At 52.9% G+C, this 19,031-nt stretch overlaps 5 protein-coding genes across 5 annotated transcripts; 3 read left to right on the top strand and 2 right to left on the bottom strand.

The window, feature by feature from the left end:
- Positions 1-936: 936 nt before the first annotated feature.
- On the bottom strand, positions 937-4,045 carry CCMA1212_010544 (Exportin-T; the record flags this gene model as incomplete). Its single annotated transcript, XM_073707583.1, has 2 exons — positions 937-2,450; positions 2,512-4,045. Coding segments are annotated over 2 exons (3,048 nt in total), but the record flags the coding sequence as incomplete, so codon positions are not given.
- Positions 4,046-5,681: 1,636 nt separating this feature from the next.
- CCMA1212_010543 (uncharacterized protein) lies at positions 5,682-6,102 on the bottom strand (the record flags this gene model as incomplete). The annotated part of the gene is made up of 2 exons (XM_073707582.1): positions 5,682-5,878; positions 5,937-6,102. 2 exons carry the CDS (start codon positions 6,100-6,102, stop codon positions 5,682-5,684), a joined length of 363 nt encoding a protein of 120 aa, XP_073553905.1.
- A 3,867-nt stretch (positions 6,103-9,969) lies between these two features.
- CCMA1212_010542 (uncharacterized protein) lies at positions 9,970-10,941 on the top strand (the record flags this gene model as incomplete). Its single annotated transcript, XM_073707581.1, has 2 exons — positions 9,970-10,785; positions 10,845-10,941. Exons 1-2 carry the CDS (start codon positions 10,070-10,072, stop codon positions 10,939-10,941), a joined length of 813 nt encoding a protein of 270 aa, XP_073553904.1. The 5' UTR covers positions 9,970-10,069.
- Positions 10,942-15,196: 4,255 nt separating this feature from the next.
- Positions 15,197-16,171, top strand: CCMA1212_010541 (Sphingoid long-chain base transporter RSB1; the record flags this gene model as incomplete). The annotated part of the gene is made up of 2 exons (XM_073707580.1): positions 15,197-15,497; positions 15,567-16,171. 2 exons carry the CDS (start codon positions 15,197-15,199, stop codon positions 16,169-16,171), a joined length of 906 nt encoding a protein of 301 aa, XP_073553890.1.
- Positions 16,172-16,188: 17 nt separating this feature from the next.
- On the top strand, positions 16,189-18,405 carry CCMA1212_010540 (Aspartyl aminopeptidase; the record flags this gene model as incomplete). Its single annotated transcript, XM_073707579.1, has 4 exons — positions 16,189-16,196; positions 16,701-16,801; positions 16,903-17,175; positions 17,240-18,405. The coding sequence occupies 4 exons, from the start codon at positions 16,189-16,191 to the stop codon at positions 18,403-18,405; spliced, it is 1,548 nt and encodes a 515-aa protein (XP_073553903.1).
- Positions 18,406-19,031: the final 626 nt, after the last annotated feature.

Raw genomic sequence — 19,031 nt, 5'->3', positions numbered from 1 at the left:
GTATAAAGAAAGAGGAGGAGTAAATTGCGATACAGGGACGGTGGGTGGTATACATAATGAAAGGTTATAAAAAAAAAAGAGAGAGACCACTATTAGAGTAATTGGGGCACTTTATATTTGGCTTTCTTTTCCTCCCCTTTCCAGTTATGTTGTTGGTTGCATGGTTAAGCGGCAGCAGCAGATTTTGGTAAACTTTTCTATGGTTCTTTTGTTCCTTTGTTCTTCTTTGAGATAGACTTAATTTATGGTTGCCGGTTAGCGTTCGTTTAGAGTGTTTGTCAATGTCATGGAGACTATCAGAGCTGATGATGAAATAAAGAAGGTATCGATACTCCTTTCCAAGACGTACAATTACGCAGACCCCCTTTTTTTGCTTTCAACTACAAAGAGAAATACCCAATTCACGTAACACCAGCGCGTTTTTACTACGTTTATTACACTATATACGCTACCTAAAATGCCCCCGTCTCTCTCTTCCTTTCTCTCTCCCATACCCAACAGAATCCCACCTGATAGACAACCAGACAGACGACCCAGTGAAAAAAGGCCCCTGCCCCCCCTTACCCCGTTGCCAGCCACCGACACACGCGCCTTGAACCGAAGAACTGAGGGAATCATTTTCCTCCCACGTTCCCTCTGTCTGTGTTTAAAAAAACTTTTCAATGCGAAAGGGAATATGAACAATAAATGAGATAGTAGTCGTATAAAAGGAGTAGGTGGGTTCGTGGTAGGTGTTGATTCTATGATGTTCCCTCATCGCCTTCTCTTTTACCCACACGAGGGTAATAACTTGTATCTGTAGTCTTTGTGAACCGCACCGACCTGCCCTGGATACCTGTCCTCCACCCTTTTTCCTTCAAACACTACCGAACCGAGCCCACTATCCGGGAGGATTTCTGAACTTTGTGTTACCTTCACGTGTATCGTATGATTGGGTTATCGACGGCTGAGCAGCTGCTGGAGGTATGTAGAGAACTGCCTCTTATCCGTCGAGGTCGTCAACGACCGCAAAAAGTCATCGCCGTTGATGCCCAGGCTGGGGAAGACCTCGTTCTGCATCTGCTGTATAAACATGTCACCTGTTTTGGTGTATATCGTCTGCTCCAACGCAGCAATTTCCGTCAAGACTTGCTTCGTCTGTGCATCGCTCGACGGCTTGAAGTTGGGATTCCGCATGACCTCCCAGCAAGCAGAATGGAACCTCTCCATCATGAAGTGATCGAATCCAGGAATGACCGGACTGGGGCTGCCGGTCGGTGCCGTCGGCGTCTTTGAGATGGTGGCAACGTCAGGGCCGCCCCAAAGCGAAGAGATTCGAGCCATGATGGTAAAAGCCAGGCGGCTGGGGCCGAGGTTTCCGTCCAACGTCTTTGCCAGCTCGAGGACGGAAGCGATCATGGGCTCAAAGAAGCCTTGGTTCGCTTCGCTGACGAGAACACCCTCCAGCCCGTTGTTTAGGATGATTTGGATGAATGAGAGATACTCTCGCCTCAGCTCTGCCAGCTGTATCTCATCGTCCGTTCCAGAGATGGGTTCTCCCAGGCCTCCAAAGATTCGCTGGAGAAGGGGTGTCAGCAGCATGTTGAGAACTTCGTATATTTCCGACTTGAATCCAAACACCACTTGATCGAGAAGCCGCAAAAACATGGCCATCTCATCCTTGGACGAGCTTTGAGATAGCAGTCCTTCGATCCACTTTGGAAGCTGCGGGAGAACGGCGGCACCCAAGACGCCCAGCAGTTTTGAAAAGGCAGATCTGCACGCCGTCCTGATTTCGGCTGACGAGTTTAGCTCGCTGAGAGCAATGAGAATTGCCTCGGCCGCGCGGGAAAATTCGTCCGAGACAAGCTTGTCCGGCGGTCCATGCTGGTTTGTTGCGGCAGTCCCGGGCGTCCAGTCGGAGAAGCCATGGGCAAGCGTACCAAGAGCCAGGACGATGTGATGAATCTGGAGTGTCGCCTGTGCGTCGCCCCCCTTGGCACGAGGAAGATGGACCTCCATATCCCGGAAGAGGGGGTCCATGACCGACCGAGCATACAATGCCTGGTTCTCCGCCGGGGTGCTATGCGTAGAAGAAATGCATCCAATAGCCTCGAAGAGGTAGAGCTGGCTGGTGAAGAGCGCATCCGCAGAATGATCAGACTCATCCGAAGACATGTCATCATCAGCATCCTCTCCGGGCACCTCCGCTTTGATGGGCAGCAAATCTCCAATCGACTGAATGACGGTTTCGGCGACGTTGCCTACGCGAGAGCGAAGGTGCTTGATGAACCTGTGGAAGAGATACCAAGACCGGGTCTTGATACGCACATGGTTGTGGTGGACCAGACGCACGAAGTTTTCCAAGACTTGGGGGATGTACTGGGAATGAGACTCGAAAACCGCACAGTATCTGACGCAGATTTCCATGTATTGAAGGAGGATGGCGGGATGGGAGAAATTGGCGATGCCTGAGTCAACTTGTCAGCTGTGTCTCCCGGCATAGACTGCTTTTAGTACGGGGAAACATACCTGATTCAACCATCTTCTGCATCATCACAACCAGTCTCTCCGACGCTTCAGAAGACGGCTGGTTCTTCGTGCCAAGACCCTGGTTCGGCAGAGCAAGCTCTCCGAAGAGGTACATCTCATGCAGTGCGAGGTCGAGGTCCCGCCAATCCATCTGCGATCCCGCCTGATCCAGCGTCTGGAACGTGGTAGCCACGAGATTGCTCAGTACATCCATGTATAGGCTCTGATCGATGGCGGCAATGGTCTTTTGGAGATACTGCAGGCGCCTTCTGAGCTCTTGAAACTCTGCCTCATCTGTCTGCTCGTCCTCATTCCCCCATGAAGTTGTCTCGTCGTATCGCATTTTCCGAATAATCGCATTGAGAATTGGAGAGAGCATGCCAGAGTATTCTGGGCTGAGCTGACCCAGCTTGCGAAGAAAGGTAAGGAGATCGGTCAATGATGGGATGACAGTCGAGCACACCTCGTCGTACTCGTCGGAGAAGAACCGCAAGAGAAGTGGGAGAAAGCCGTCCAGGTGCTGCTTGGCCCGAGTCCGTGTCTCTTCGCTGGCTTGGCTGTCGTCGAGAGCCCTCACGATGTCCGAAACTGTGGTATTAACGAGCTTGGCAATGGCCTCGGCAAGATCCGTGTCGTACTGTGGGGTGCCTTTCAGGTCGTTCAGCATGGGGCTGGCGACCAGCTGGCTCACAATGTCCTGCAGACTAAGGAACGAGATCATGTCCATCTTGTCCGCCGACCGCATCTTCTTGCCGCAAATTTCCGTCAGGGTATCGATGGCAGTATCTCGCACCTTGTCCTCACTGCCAGTCCGCCCGACCACGGGTAGCAGCAGGTTCAGCATGTCCTGGCTGACGACGAGCGAAATGTCCATCCAGCTCACCCACTTGCCAATGACTTTCAGAACAAGGTCAATCACGACATCATTTCCGCTATATCTGGAAAGCAACTGTTTCCACGAGTCGGCGACTTTTTGCATGTCCTGGGCACGCAGCTGGTCTTTGAGCTCGGTATTCCGCTTCGAATCGCTGGTCTGCCGTGACAGAAGCATATCTGCAATCTCGTCGTGCACCGACGACAGGACCCGCAGGTAGAAGAGAACACCGGGCACGTTGTCGACGTTCTGAGGGAGCCCAGTCAGATCGAGGAAGTCGTCGAGGAAGCTCTGCCAGCCGTCACGATAGAGGAAGACGAAGAGGTATGTCAATGTCTGTGTGAGCTTGTTCTGGAGGTGCGCGGGATCCGGATCTTGCTGAGCACCGGGGCCATATGCTTGACGGACATATTGCATCAGCGTCTGCTTGAGGAAGGCCAGACTGTCGGCATCGAGGCCCTGCGTGTGTACGGCGAAGTTGACCACCTCAAGACACACCATGCGCACGACCTCGGACGTTCGGGGGATTCGAGCAAACAAATTCGTGCACGCCTGCCATCCTGACGGGTCGCTCCTCAGATGGTTCAAATATTCAAAAGCCTGCTCCTTAAGAGACTGATCGGAGGCGGGATTCGACAGAATCTCGACGGCGTTCTCGACCTGGAGGCAAACGATCGTTAGCTATATGCTAAGCCTCGGGTAGCAAGTGCGGCCATCAAACACGAGAGACACGTGCTCGCCGAGGGAGAAGCAGGATCTCCATGGCTGTTCATTATCTTGTTTCTTTTCCTCCATGAGGGCTTCGGCGGGAGATGGCCGATGGCGGGGCACCGCAGCAAGAAAAAAAAATCCATAAACAGCAGCCAGGGTCTCGTGTCCGAGCCATGCAAACTGACGTACCTGGCTCTCCATGCTTGCAGATTGATATCAAATGTAACAAACGAAAAAGAGAAGAAAAGCTCCGGAAAAGCGTGTTGCTGGGCGGGACGCTGCTATAACTGTGGCAGCCTTGTGAACGCAACATGCAGCATGCTTGGACTAATCGGCGGCACGAGGCTACCGCGAAGGCATGCCTGGATCGAAAGGCTTTGTTTTCGTTCGTGCTCTTCGTATATCGCGGAAAAGGTCGACCCGGCAGCTGTCAAAGGTTTCGAGGACCGGTTCGTCGTTGAAGTATCGAGATAGAGGAGAAGCCACAGCTGCCACAGGTCACCCTTCGACTCGTTCGTTTGCTCGGACAGAGAGATATGCGTCTTTATTCGCTATTTCAAAAGACGGTGCAGGCTGTGGGGTGGTAGATACAAATGGAAGAAGTTTGAAGCGGATGATTTTCGGGCAAAACCCAGCGCTGTGGGCACGGAGTCCGCACTGTGCCGCCTCCCAGCCTTTTTGAGTGCCTGTTTCACAGTGCGGTCCCAACCTCATTCGGTTATCGAGATGGCATATGAAGCTGTGATAAGACAGGCTTCATCCAGCCTTCAAGGTACATGTATGCATGCTGAATATAGCCTCCGACGACGCTCTTCTTGTACGCCTCCGGCAACGCTTTGGTCTGTCATATAGATGAATCTTCTTCTGCATACACTATGAAAAATGGCATTGGCTGTGTCATGGCTGATAGTATACCAAAGTTCATCTGCTCACCTGCACATATAAAGCCCCAAAAGTGAAGGCACTGCAGCCCAAGGATAGGTTCACCGGCGGGGTTGAAGAAATGCGTACTCTTCTATCAGATTATCAGAGTAACTACGGCTTCGTAATTGCTCTGCACGAGCGTTGTCACCGGGGTTGCATCTGCAGATTGCGGTTGAGTTGCGTTATCGTGAGGAGCGATATGAGGCGATATACGTATGAATCGCCCCTTGTACGAAAGACCTCGCCAGCCTCGAAGCTCCGCCTTGTCGTTGTTGCTCAGTACGCGTAAGCGGCAATGGATTAAACAGTGACGTAGCCGATCTATCGCTCTGGACTCGAGTGACATCAATAGGGTGGGCGTGTCATGCGCTCCTACGAGGCCGAGTTTGCAGGAGCTGTTGGTCATACCTATGACCCTAGACCATGAACACACTTTGCAGGCCGGGTCCCTACAGCTTCCTCGCGGAGCTGAATAGCTACCTCCGCAATCCAACGCTGGAATACATCACTTTGCAACCATTCAAGATTGCGGGTTAATACTAGTAGGAGAGGTCAGGTCGTTTGGCCATACGCCTGCCTGTCGAAGCATCGAGCGAGGAAGCTCAACACTTGCCTTCAAAAATCTCCCAAAAATCTGGCCGGTCGAGTATTGATATAACAGTCAGTCAACGTCATCGAAAGCCTCTACATCCAGTTCGCCCATTGATCGACGGCAGTATGTAGGCTGGAAAGCAGTGATGAGCCGGACTCGAAGCTCTACGGAGCCGGTGGGACGCCCTAGAGCAGAGTCGAAAACGCCCAGCATATACACGCCACTAGAACGCTGAGCAGCTTCGTCGTCATAGTGGGCGCCTTGTCCTTTGAAAAGCGCAGGAGTAGAGAAGGGGCAACAGATAGCTGTGCTCCTGTGCTGTACTTCGTTCTACCCGCTGTGACTCGTGCAACAGTGAGAGCAAAATCATGCCATGCGAGTGCGACCAGCCGATAATGTGGTCATTTCGTCTCCCGATTCGTGTCGCCGGCAAAATAAGCTTCATCCCTTTGGCTGTGAGAGGATCACGTTGCGTCGAGTACTCGCACATAGTTCGTGGTATGAGCTCCGAGATGTCTCGAATTTGCGGATAGTGTGGCTGTGATGCCCTCTTATCCGCTCTCAGGGGGACACAGACGCACGCCCCAATGGACAGTAGCTCGAGGGCCAGTGGAGGTTGGACGTCACTGAGCGACAAGATCTTGAGAGGGAAGAGGGAAGAAGAGCAGGATATGACGAAGAAAGAGGCGAAGCAGCAGCAGTAGCAGCTCAGTGTATGATCGACAGGAGCCGTTTACGCGCCGCCCAGCAGCTGAAATGAGTCAAGCACTGCGAAGCATCACAGACAGCGCCAAGCAGACAGCGCCAAGCAGCCACCTGGGTCTGCCGGCGGATAAATGCAGCCAGCCAACGCGCCGACGCGACGATCTATGGAGAAGGAGTTTAATTGAAGGAAGCTGGCAGGGGAGCACGCGGACAAGACGCATCCTGCACACTCGACACACTCTTGACACTGCAGGCTGCCATTGTGCGCGTTTTCTCGCCCTCACCGCCATCACTCACTTTGCCCAGCTCGCTTCGTCCCTGCAAGCAGCATCGCGGAAATAGTCATGTTCCCTGTCGATACTCCAGAAAATGGAGCAGACACCCGGTGTCCAATCCAGCTAAACGGGCACTTCGGGGTCTCTTGACCACCATCTCAGAACGGGACAAGGCCAAGTCAGACGAGTAGCATTAGCATCAGCAGCTCCGTAGTAGCCTCGGGCTAATCTATGGACAGCAAGGTGAAAAGGTAGCATCTTTGCCTCCCCGACGCTCGGCCGCAAACCTGAGCAGCGAAGTGCCGCCGATTCACCTTCTCAGAGCAGTTTGGCCTAGCTTTTTCGACCTTCCCAGGCCTCCGCGGCTAAGGTAATTTGATGACACTCCCCCCCCTTCCCCCCATCTTGTCTTCTTTGGTCCCATGGCGGACGAAACGGTCTGTCTTTGGTGGACTCCACTAGAGGCGGGCGGCCGCAGAGGAGCAGAGAGATTGGCTCGGGTTAAGCAGAGTCACCTCAGCCACAGAGGGACTCGAAGCATCTCCCCAAGATTTAAAGATGAGATGGGCGGATGGAGGGACGGTTCCTGCATTAGCGCACGCGTGGTGGCTGTACCAAATTTCTAGGTGGCGCTTTGGGCGTCGAGTGTGCTGTGAAGCTCATCATCGTATCTGCTTTGATTCAGTTGGCAACAGAGATAGAATCGACCAATATAGCCGTATTTGCGGAGTAAATTGCTCAGGAGCTGGAAATACGCTACATACCATAGTGTGTTGGGTTCATAATCGCGGTGACATTCATATTGCGACCAGGAACATGGATACCTCAGGCACTCACTTCCACCCGCGATAGGTACCTACCTTTCATCTCCTCCTCTAGGGAGGCATAACAGCAACAGCAACAACAACAGCAGCAACAACAACAACAAAGAGCAACACTCGATACAGGTGGTAGCCCGCTCGGCCAACCCCGCATCGTGTCACCGCGGGTTTGTTTGTTTCAGCCGTTGCCGCAAGTCTTCGAGAAACAGCTTCGCAGCGAAATCAATCAGCTCCCTTCGCACTTGTTCGTACCAGCGTGACAGGACTATTCCGCGGTTCATGCTCGTCGCGCTATCTAACAACTCCACCTAGTCAGCAAAGAGACCTGGCCGTGCCCTGCTGGGGACAACCTTTGTCGTGCTGTTGCTAGCACAATTACGGGGAATGAGGCAAAATGCAGAGCTTCTGAATCGGCTTGTTGGCCCTGGTTGCTCGTCCCCTCGTAACGTGCCAACTGCGCTGGGCCAACACGGTGCACGTGGTGGAGAGCTCCCCTCCAAGTCCTCCTTGCTGCTGTTGTGGATTCTGTCACAAGGGCAAAGCAACTGAATCCCCTGGCATCAGATGGTACCTGGGCTGTGTTGCTGCTTGCACAGATCTGAGTCTTGTCGGGACGTGTTGGGCAGACGCATCCATGCGCAATCCAAGGTATCGGTGTTACAATGCTCCCAAGAGATACTACTACGAGTATAGGTAGAATGATGCTCTGCTAACACCAACAGCGGGTTCTTAGGATCTTCCAAACGGACAGCCGGCCAAGACTCGGACCAGAATGTACTTTATAGGTACACACAGCACTGGTGCTTGAAGGAAATACGCAGCTTCCATTCAGTGGCAACTCCATATTGGCGAGAAAGTCCGGGCTGGAGACGACGTCGGAAAATCCCCTGCTTGCTAAAGACATGTCCATTACAGGAAGGTTGGATGGGTCGGCTCGTTTGGTACCCTGAACATCATCCCGGCAGGCACTGGGATCCAGCAGATGCTACAGACTGCTCGTCCTCTAGATGAGATGCTACCCTGCCCGACGTCACGGACCAGAGAACGCTCGGCACTGATGCTACTTTGCCGTAAGGAGAGTGATTGAGTGACGGCCATGGCTGGCTTTAGGATGATTGCTTCACTGCCCAACTACTACAGAGGAAAGGGCCAACTTCGCCAATCTCGCCATCCTCATGCAGGTCCCAGCCCTCTATCGCCTCCTTGCGCATCTCGCTAGGCCTGTCGCATCCTCGACAGTACTGTCATCAAACGCCACCCTTTTAAGCCCACAAAAACAGATCATCTCGAGACCGAGCTGCGGCAAAGAATGAAAAACAAAGATTCAAACAGAGGAAGAGGCCCGCCTCCTGGGTCAAACGGTCAAGATCCTCAGCCGTGCCACTTCACCTCGGAGCCGCGTTAGAAGGCGATGCCTGTCCATGGAACGGCGCACAGAATGCTGTATACGAGCTTGGACTATTGGCTCCAGAGATTAAAGTGCAAGCATGTTCAGACATGTAACCAGCGGAACGATGAAGCCGGCACCTAGTCTAGCACATAGTCGACGAGGTACCAGCTCGCGTACTCCGTCCTTTGCTGTCCATGGACGGCATTGCTGCCGAAGACGATCCAGTCATTAATGATGCTAATTGGGAAGGTTATCGGAGTAAGGGCGACATGTGTAATGTACAGCCTTGTTCGTCTGCATGTGTGTCTTGGCTCGAATCACAAAGACGGTGAGCAAATCACAGGTTAAGATGAGCGGTCGAAATTAACGATCCATCCCCAGGTACTCTGTCCAACTGCTGCGATGCATACCAGCCTGATTATGCTCGTTGGAGAGAGAGAGGAAAGGCAACCCAGAAGGGAGAGGAAGAGAGAGAGAACGAGGACATGCGACTCCCCTCTTCTCCGTCTCTCAATGACGGGCGCCGTTGCCCCAGCCATCAATGCCTGAACTGCTCACCCAGAGATTTGCAGCTCGATTGCCTCGTACGGAAGACTCACACAAAGAGCGTCCAGGAAAGACAGCAGGGGTCGTGGCCAATAGCAAAGGTGATGTGTTGCCGCTGCAAGCATCCACTTGGTGAGGCCATCGCTCATTCGCGCGTTGGAGCTGGACCGTTTGCCACACGGTACGGAGCGATGTTGTACCTGCAGAAATCAGAGACAGGGGTTGGCTGGCCATGGCTCGTGGGCCCTCCATCTTGCCTGTGTGCGAATTGGCGGATGAAACTGGCGCGACAAGCATCTCCACCTCGACACCCACTTGTGAACCCCCTAGATTGACATCCGCTCTGGGACGCAATTTCCCGGGGTATCCAATGGATCCAATGGGACCAATGGACGGATCAATGGGGTGCGAGGTCGACGTTGGACTGAGGTCAAGCCCGTCGGGTCGATATGCACCCACCATCCAGCGAGAGAGAGTGGTGGAGGCGGTAACAGCAGTATTAATATGCGGCCACGCTCGACTCGAGGAGCTTTCTCTTCTTTCTTCTTCTTTTCCTCCTCAGCCCAACAAGCACAATAGCCAGCTCGCTCTTGACTTCGGTCGTCCATTCTTTCAAACAACCAAACAAACGAAGCTTTACGCTTTCATCCACTCTTTCTTTGACCAATCTATACTTCGTTCTTCAAGAACTTTCAAAACACCAAAAACAAGGCAATCAAGATGCGTTTCACCGTCGCCGCTGCTGTCCTGGCCACCTCGGTCCTCGCCCAGGAGCCCATCTCCACCGACTACACCACCGAGTTGGTCACCATCACGGCCTGCCCTGAGACCGTCACCAACTGCCCGGCCCGCCAGCAGACCACCTCCGTGGCCACCAACACCATCCCCCTGACGACCTCCACCGTCTACGCCACCTCCGTCCACACCGTCATCTCCTGCGGCCCCGAGGTCACCAACTGCCCGGCTCACAGCACCGTCCTGTCCACCGAGACGGTTGCTGTCTCCACCACCATCTGCCCGGTCACTGCCACCGAGACTGCTGTTCCTGTCCCTACCACCCAGGCCTGGTCCAACAGCACCGGTGTCTACCCCACCGGCCCTGCTGGCGGTGAGAGCTCTGCTCCCGTCTCCGTCCCCGTCTACAGCATCCCCGCCGTGTCTTCTTCTCCCGTCTACACTGCTCCCGGCTCTCCCGTCACCCCCGTCACCAGCGGCTTTGCTGCCCCTACCGGCCTTGCCCCCGTCAGCTCTGCTGCCCCCGTCTGCCCCGGCAGCTCCGTCGTTGCTGTGACCAAGAGCTACACCACCGTCCTCACCTCGGTTGAGTACCAGACCGTTGCCGTCCCTTGCGCTACCGGCCCCGCTGGTGGTGCCCCGGCCCCCTCTGGCACCGGTGCCGTTCCTCCCCAGCCTTCCGGCCCTGCCGGTAACGGAACGTGAGTTTTATCCTATACACATGACCCGAGAGGAACTGATATGCTAACTATTCATCCAGCACTGGTGTTCCCCCTCCTGTCAGCGGCGCTGCCTCTTTCGCTGGCTCTGCCGTCTTCGCCGCCGTTGCCGGTGTCGCTGCCCTGATCCTCGCTTAAACGTCTCCTTTTCTTCTGAATTAAAGGCCTGCGGGACATGGCAAACGCACACACTCACGACAGGGCGGACAACCTCTCCTGAGATCTGGTTTAGACATGTACAGAAGTTTGATCTAGATCTTTATTCTTGCAAATAATAACTAGAGCTTTCACGGCAACCATCGGGATACCCTCAAGACATTTCTTCGGAGTGTGCACTTAATATTCTAATTGTACGGGCGTTCGCGGGGACGGATCTCGTCAGACAGCCGACTGCGGGTCTTGGTCCTGGATGTCTTTCTTTTTGAACGAAGCATTTTTTGGTCACGAACTGAGATATCACTTTTATAACGACTTTTGTGCTTTTCAGCCTTCTCAATTTACTCTTTTACAATCCTCCATTGTTTGAGTGCCCGTATGTGCTTTGTGATATTGTCCTCCATGAAGGCTTTGAGGGGGAAGGGCTGTGTTGACCCCAATGATTGGTCCCCCTCTAGCTCAAAGGTTAGTCGTATTAAAAGGAGCAAGCTGTTTTGCGAAACCCCCCTGTCGATGTTGAATGTATTCATTTCGCGAAACGCCAGCTTTGTTTCTTGTGGGCAAAGCTGTGTCTTTTGGTGGGCACGGGCTCGACCATCCACACACCATATTTCCCTTCGAGGTATGAAGTATGAAGTATGAGCGACGTTTAGCCTTCTTACTCGGCGGTCTTGCCTGTTTGGGCTCATACCTCGTTTGCGAAGTCGGCCGGCTCGGGCTGATGGATGCTTGGGGTTCTGGTTTTTGGGGGATGTTGAGCGGTCACGGTTGCTGCGAAGGAAGGCGATGATGTGGTTGATGTGAGTGATGGGCTGGTAGAATTGGAAGAATGGTAGCGTGAAGTGTATAAGCCATGAAGGTAGATGCTATATACCTTGCTGTAGCCCCTATCTCTAGGTGACATAACTCATTTATTGTTTGCTGATAGGGAAATAGACAGTACCCTGTGCCGGTCTTGTTGTATGCTACCCCGTATTGCTTTGCACTTCTGGTGTCAAGGAATTTGATCTGTTCTACCATTCTTCAACTAGAAACAGAGAACAGCCCAGCCAGCGCCCTGACTGGGCTCCTCTTTTCGAAGGGTGGAAAGTAGGCCTAGAAAAAAAGTTTTCGGCGATGTAGCGGATAGACGGCGTTTGCATACCGTAGGTAATGTCTAATATAGAGCGGTGACATTTCTAGTCGATCTGCTTGTGAACTCTTCGTGGCGATAACACGTACATACTTGACCCAAGACTCCATGTTGATCCTGAATACTATTGCCAACTCAATGCCCACGGAATCGCCAAGCGGCAATCATGCCTTATACGTTAGACTTATGACTATTTCCAGCATCTCTGCAAGGCTTCAATCTATTAGGCAGTTATAATGGGAGAATATTCCGCAGTGAAACCCAAGGTGATATGACCTTCCCCGGTGGCCATTGGGATCCGACGACTACGGAACGGCGATGATACAAATCGCCGAGGCTTGAAACATCGATGGATGGCGATTCTCAAGATAACTAGTCAAGGTGATCTTCGAAAGGATCAATTGGCAGACACAGAATTGTAAAGTCCAGGCGCGTTTCTCGGCGTAGCTCGGTGTAATCGCTTAAAGGACCGTAACTCGTCGACCATCCAGAAACAACAACGAAGCACTTCAATAGGCCAGAGCGGTGAAGATAGTCGTCCAATGGAGAGTAGGTAGCCACCAGGCTCTTCTCTTGATCCAATTGAGGTACAAAATCCTGCGAGTGTGACTATTTCATGGACAAATCACATGGTAAATCCTCTTACACAGCCTCTCACGCCTAATCTTGTCATTTCGCTGCAATCCTACGAACCCCCTGAAGGATTTTCGCAGGAGTCATACGCATCTTGAGGATCACCCCTTGCCTCCTCTTCGCTCGAGAACACATAGGTATCTATAGCCCAATATCTACGTCCCCTGTCCGAGACTGCAAGGCAGGTAACTGACTGTATACCTGTCTAGTGACACGCCGATGGCATTGCACGCCATGTTCGAAAAGCCGCTTGCAAAGGGCCACTGGCGCGATAATGACAACATGTCAAGTGTCTCATGTCGTCGCTCGGCAAGCAGAAAGTACCTTGCGTTACAAGAGCGTTGAGATATGGCACATCATTACGGCTGTGGTGACCTGCGAGTGCTTCTCGCACCCAATGGTGGCGATGAGCGCTTAGGGCGCGGAAATGATGATGCCGTCAACTCCAGTTGCTTCTCATATGGCTCGGTTCTCCATTCGCGTCTTCTGAGATTCATAGGCTTTGCTCTCTGCCGCTACCAGGCCGATGAGGAGTACCGAAGTCGAACTCCCTGCATGCCAAAAGGGCATAGGGCAGTACCGTGGGGGTTGTATATCCGAGGCTGAGCTTTACGTAGACCTCATCTCGACTCGCGTACTGATGTCGGGCAAATATGTGTTGATGAACTGAAGTGTGACTTGGATGAAGAAGGCGATGTTAAGCAGACGACTTGAATAGTATAGACGTCTTTCACGGCAGGCTATTCAGCGCCTTGTTTACCTATTCGATATCTCTTCCAAGGAACCATATCGCTTCAGTCACCATGGCACGGGGCTGACCCGATTCAAGAGCAGGTCCATCTCTCAGAAGCTTCCGCCATAAGCGTCAGTCCAGCACCTTTGTTCTACCCTAAATACCAGACACGGTAAAACAATGCTGGCCTTGGCCAACATGTTGTGTCTTTAGGTATGCTTCACAGTGGTCTAGTACGCGTCAAGTGTGTGTGCTACTAATATCTGCGTTACGCTCGAGGTTTCTTTCCTGGTGGGCACCGATACATGTTGGCATTACTCAGCCTTTCTGCTTACCAGGTCTACAATCGGCTGTTCAGCTTGCGTCGACTCTCTGACCTCTACAATACGACAAGAGACGGCGACGCGACAATACGACTTCCCGCCAAGACAATCCCGTCTATTCACACCTTCGAACACGATGAGAAGCTCACTCCACCCAATCTCTTGCCGCAAAGTAAAAGAAGGGCTAAATATAGTGGCTCAGTGCCCGTCCACGTCAATCCCGTCCCCGCCAGCCCCGATGCAGCCTATCGGCATCGCCAGAAGGCGAGGCTGGACATGCCTCTCGGAAGGAATCGAGGCTTTTGTCGCGCTGTTTCTCTTCCTTCGCACTCGCTTAACATCCTCCTTTAGGCTCACGCATGTATCTTGGAACCCGAAAACCGAAACGCAATGCTGCGAGGCTGGACGGACGGGCTCCGCTTTGGTGTTGCTGACGGAAGCGACCGCGTCAGTGTTCGGATCCTCTTTATGCCCTGTCATTTTCCCCGTTTGACTTCAGTCCTTTGAGTTTGAATGAGGAAACAAAGTGCGCATTCCGCGGCCGTCCTAGCAGCAATGCGGCCATTCTTTGAGAGACGGACTAGGAGGTTCCTTGAGTGAAAGGATGACGGATATTCTACCAGATTGAAGAGCCTCGGTGGAAGAGGAGGGGGGGGGGGGGGGGGGGGGGGGGGGGGGGAGAATGGCAACTTCAGCCACCAGCCCATAGCCCCCCATCGCGGTCCTCCTATGCGGGAACGAGCACCCCGTTTTCGAAGCCGCCGAGAATCCTTCGTCTCCCTTGCTTCATGCTAGCAATAGCAGCAGTAATCACTATTGCTGCTACCGGGAAGGAGCAGTATCCAAGTATCTGCTATCTGCCTAGTCTTAAGCAGCCCAAAGCTGAGCCACGAAACAGACGAAACCAGTCGCTGCGGCATGGCGTGTCAAAGCGCCTCATCATCAGGCACCTTGAGCGAGAAAGACGAGCTCTCAAGGGCTAGCGGCGCCACTTGAGCATGGATGCCCTAGGTTCCTGTTGTTTCTCTTAGGTTCAGCTTCTGGATAAGCTTGTCTTGCTTTCAGGGATGACGTTGCATAGGCTGGCTGTTCGTCTTGCACGTTGTTCGGCCGTGTGCTGGAACGAAAGCGAGTGCGACAGGGGGAGCGATGAAGGCTTATTCAACTGCATGGTGTGTTGGTAGGGCTGATGGTTTGGGCTTTGTTCGGATTATGATAAAGAGAGCCTCGCCCCCCTTGCACTGAGAAGGTCGAGAGAACAGGACAAGACGAACGACTTGACACAACCTTTCTTTGTTGACATATATATATACGGTCGTTGAGAGGAAGCGACACAGCCAAGCCAACCAACCGGGCACCCCATCCTTCCTTTATTTACACAAACACAAAGCACAGAACCAACAACCAACCATCGCCATGTCCCAAGACCCGCCCCCTGGCACCATCACCTTCGGTTCCGATTCCACGTGTAACCTCCACAACTGCCCCGTGGAATGGAGCATCTACGGCTACCGTCCTTCTCTCGCCGCGAACGTCACCTTCGCGGTTCTTTTTGGCCTCGCCGGCGTCGCTCACTTGTATCTCGGCTTCCGCTGGAGGACTTGGGGTTTCACGATTCCGGTCCTCATCGGCTGCATTACCGAGATCATTGGATATGTCGGCAGGATCATGCTGTGGGACAATCCATTCTCTTTCAATGGCTTCATCATCCAGATTGGTAAGGCAAAATCCCCATTCTATTCTCTCCGTCCCTACTTCTCAAGGCTAACTTGACCCCTCCGCCCAGTCACTCTCACAATTGCCCCTGTCTTCTACACGGCCTCCATCTACGTGACGCTATCGCAGTCCATCATGTTCCTTGATCCAAGCCTCTCTCGCTTCAAGCCCCAGCTGTTCTACTGGATCTTCATCCCCTTCGACATCGTCTGCCTCGTCCTCCAAGCCGCAGGAGGCGCAATGTCCGCCAACGATACCGGCTCCGACCAAACTGGTGTCGACATCTCCCAGGCAGGCCTCAGCCTCCAAGTCATCGTCCTGGTCGCCTTCATCGCTGCTTTTGGGGACTACATGTTCCGCTACATTCGGTCCGGCCGCGCCTCCAACTGGGGGTGGCGCCTCACTGCTTTCTTCTCCGGCTTGACGACGGCGACGTTCCTCATCTTGGCCCGTTGTGCCTACCGTGTGGCTGAGCTCAAGGACGGATATGACGGGAGCCTGATCAAGGAGGAGGCGACGTTTATCGTGCTGGAGGGTGTTTTTGTCTTTCTGGCAGCCGTCGCGCTTTGTTTTGGACAGCCAGGTCTGGGACTGAAGCGAGAAGCTGTGGAGAGGCGGAAGTTGGAGACGGGAAGTGATTATTTTGAGAGTAATCCTCTTGAGCCACGCGTTTAAATGTCTGGGGTGATATAATGACGGGGTTGGAGTTGGCGAAAGGACTTACTTAGACGGACGACACATCCGCGCTGTTTTCTTGTTACGGGATTTTGGGTAGATGGGCATGCTGGAAAGGGGCCGCTGATTGCTTTGATTATACCGGCCTTTGGATAGATTTTTTACACAATATTGAGTTATTGTTTCTCGTTTCCCTCTCCCATCTCCTCTTCATCTGTTGTGTTACTGCATCAGATCAGCATCTTCAACCCGGTCTATCGGCCCCACCTTTTCGCTTCATGTGCCGAACCCCGGAATTGGAACTTTTGACGTCGAGGCGCACCTTCCAATTTGCTGTTCCAGCCCCTCCAAACCCCTCCCTCTATCCAAGGTATTACTCAACCAGAACAGAATCAGCTTCTCCGCACCTTCACTCTTTCTTTCTCTTCCTCTCCTTCATTCCGCTTCCCTGCATGATCCTCTCTTCCGCAGCGAGACGGCCAAGGACAGCAATCCAGTCGTTGGCATCATCCAGCAGACTGACAAACAGACTCGGGACCTTACCAGCGCCGTTTTCGACCACCGCCCTCATCATGGCGCCCCCGCAAGCTGCCCTCGACTTTGTCGACTTTGTCAATGCTTCTCCCACCCGTACGCCCCATCCTTACCCGAGTCCTTCGTGTTTATAGCTTCAAATTCAAAGCGTCCGTCTACCTATGTCATCTCGAATACTGACGATTTCATCCCCATAGCCTACCACGCCGTCAAGTCCGCTGCAGCCCTCTTCGAAAAGGCCGGCTTCACCCTGATCAAAGAACGCGACTCTTGGGCCTCAACCCTCCGTCCCGGCGGCAAATACTACCTCACCCGCAACGGCTCGTCCATCGTCGCCTTTGCCATCGGCCGCAAGTGGCGCCCCGGCAACCCCGTCGCTGTTGTCGGTGCCCACACAGACTCGCCCTGCCTGAGGGTTAAGCCAGTGTCCAAGAAGACCAATGTCGGATACGTGCAAGTCGGCGTCGAGAGTATTACCACCCCTCCCCTAACATTCATATCCATTCCTGTCTTGCTGTACTGACGCAACGTCAGAGTATGGTGGAGGTATCTGGCACTCGTGGTTTGACCGCGACCTGAGTCTCGCTGGACGCGTTCTGGTGCGTGAAGGCGACAACTTCGTTCAAAAGCTGGTCAAAGTTGAGAAGCCCATCCTGCGCATCCCGACCCTCGCTATCCACCTGCACCGTCAGACCAACTTTGACCCCAATCTCGAGACCGAATTGCTCCCGATTGCGAGCCTGGCCGCCGCCGAGCTGAACAAGAGCAAACCCGCCGAAAACAAGCTCGAAGAGCCCAAGGACGAGACCATGCACGATGGCGAGGACGAGGACTTCCACCCCCTCGGGAAGATGACGGTGCGCCACCACCCAGCCATGCTTGATGTGGTGGCTAATGAGGCCGGCGTCGATGTTGCCTCCATTGTCGACTTCGAGCTGGTCCTGTACGACACGCAAAAGTCCGTCATCGGCGGCATCAACGACGAGTTCATCTTCTCACCGCGCCTTGACAACCTGGGCATGACGTATTGCTCAGTGGAAGGCCTAATCTCCTCCGTCAGCGCCTCTGACGCCCTCGACGATGACTCGACGATCCGCATGACCGTCTGCTTCGACCACGAGGAGATTGGCTCTGAATCAGCCCAGGGCGCTCAGTCAAACCTCCTCCCATCAGTTCTTCGCCGCCTCTCGTCTCTCTCTCTCCCGACTGACGCCGCCAGCGACGGGAGCTACGAGCACGTCCATCACGAGAGCGACAACCCCACGGCCTTTGAGCAGACGCTGTCGCGCTCCTTCCTCATCTCTGCCGACATGGCTCATGCTGTCCATCCCAACTATGTTGGCAAACATGAGTCCAACCATCAGCCGGCCATCAACGGCGGAACCGTCATCAAGGTCAACGCAAACCAACGCTATGCCACCAACTCTCCCGGCATTGTCCTGTTCCAAGAATGCGCCCGCAAAGCCGGCGCTCATCTACAAGCTTTCACCGGGAGGAATGATGTCCCTTGCGGATCGACTATAGGACCTGGCTTGGCGGCGAAGCTGGGAATGAGAACGATTGATGTTGGGAATCCCCAGCTTTCGATGCATTCGATTCGCGAAACGGGAGGAACAGAGGACGTGGGCAACGCCATCAAGCTCTTCGCAGAGTTCTTCAAGAGCTATGGCGAGATTGAGCCGAGAATTCTGGTAGACTAATGAGAGAAAGGGGGTGCTGGGGTTGTACATATAGGCTATGGAAATACATATGTAACCATAAGTAAGAGATGGCATCTATCAAGTTTTTAGCTTGGGGATAACTGAATGACTTGGAAACAAATGAAAGACATTGAAGATGGAATCGCAGAGGAAATGCTCTATATCTACATATGATATAGGGCTGCAAATTGACATCAAGTACCAAGGAGCAGCATTATAATTTACTGACCTTACACACGCTTCTCAAGACGTTTCTACTCTCTAGGAATGCTGATATGTCCTGCCTACAGGTAGTTTATAGCGAAATTTAAAGGGAGTATCTAGTACTTTACCTTAGCTATCTAGTATCAGTATAAATCTATAGCTCCTATTACTCTAAGTTCTACTATCTAGAGCACCTAGATAGAAGAGATGCTGCTTACTTTCTGCTACTATTATCTATCATATTCTACATTCTTCTAGTCTTGCTATACCTTACCTTTAATAGCGCTTGACCTAGGAATAGGATTGAGACATAATACTGGCTTAAAAGTGAATGTACTATAATAAATGAGGAGACTGTTATAATACCTAATCATTGCACTGAAAGCTACGTAATGGCCCTTAAAAGAAGGTAAATGGATTTC

The sequence above is a fragment of the Trichoderma ghanense genome, assembly GCF_004382785.1.
Source record: "Trichoderma ghanense strain CCMA-1212 chromosome Unknown scaffold_27, whole genome shotgun sequence".
NCBI lineage: Eukaryota > Fungi > Ascomycota > Sordariomycetes > Hypocreales > Hypocreaceae > Trichoderma > Trichoderma ghanense.
Note: the sequence above shows the minus strand (reverse complement) of the source record. Positions and strands in the feature narration are given on the sequence as shown.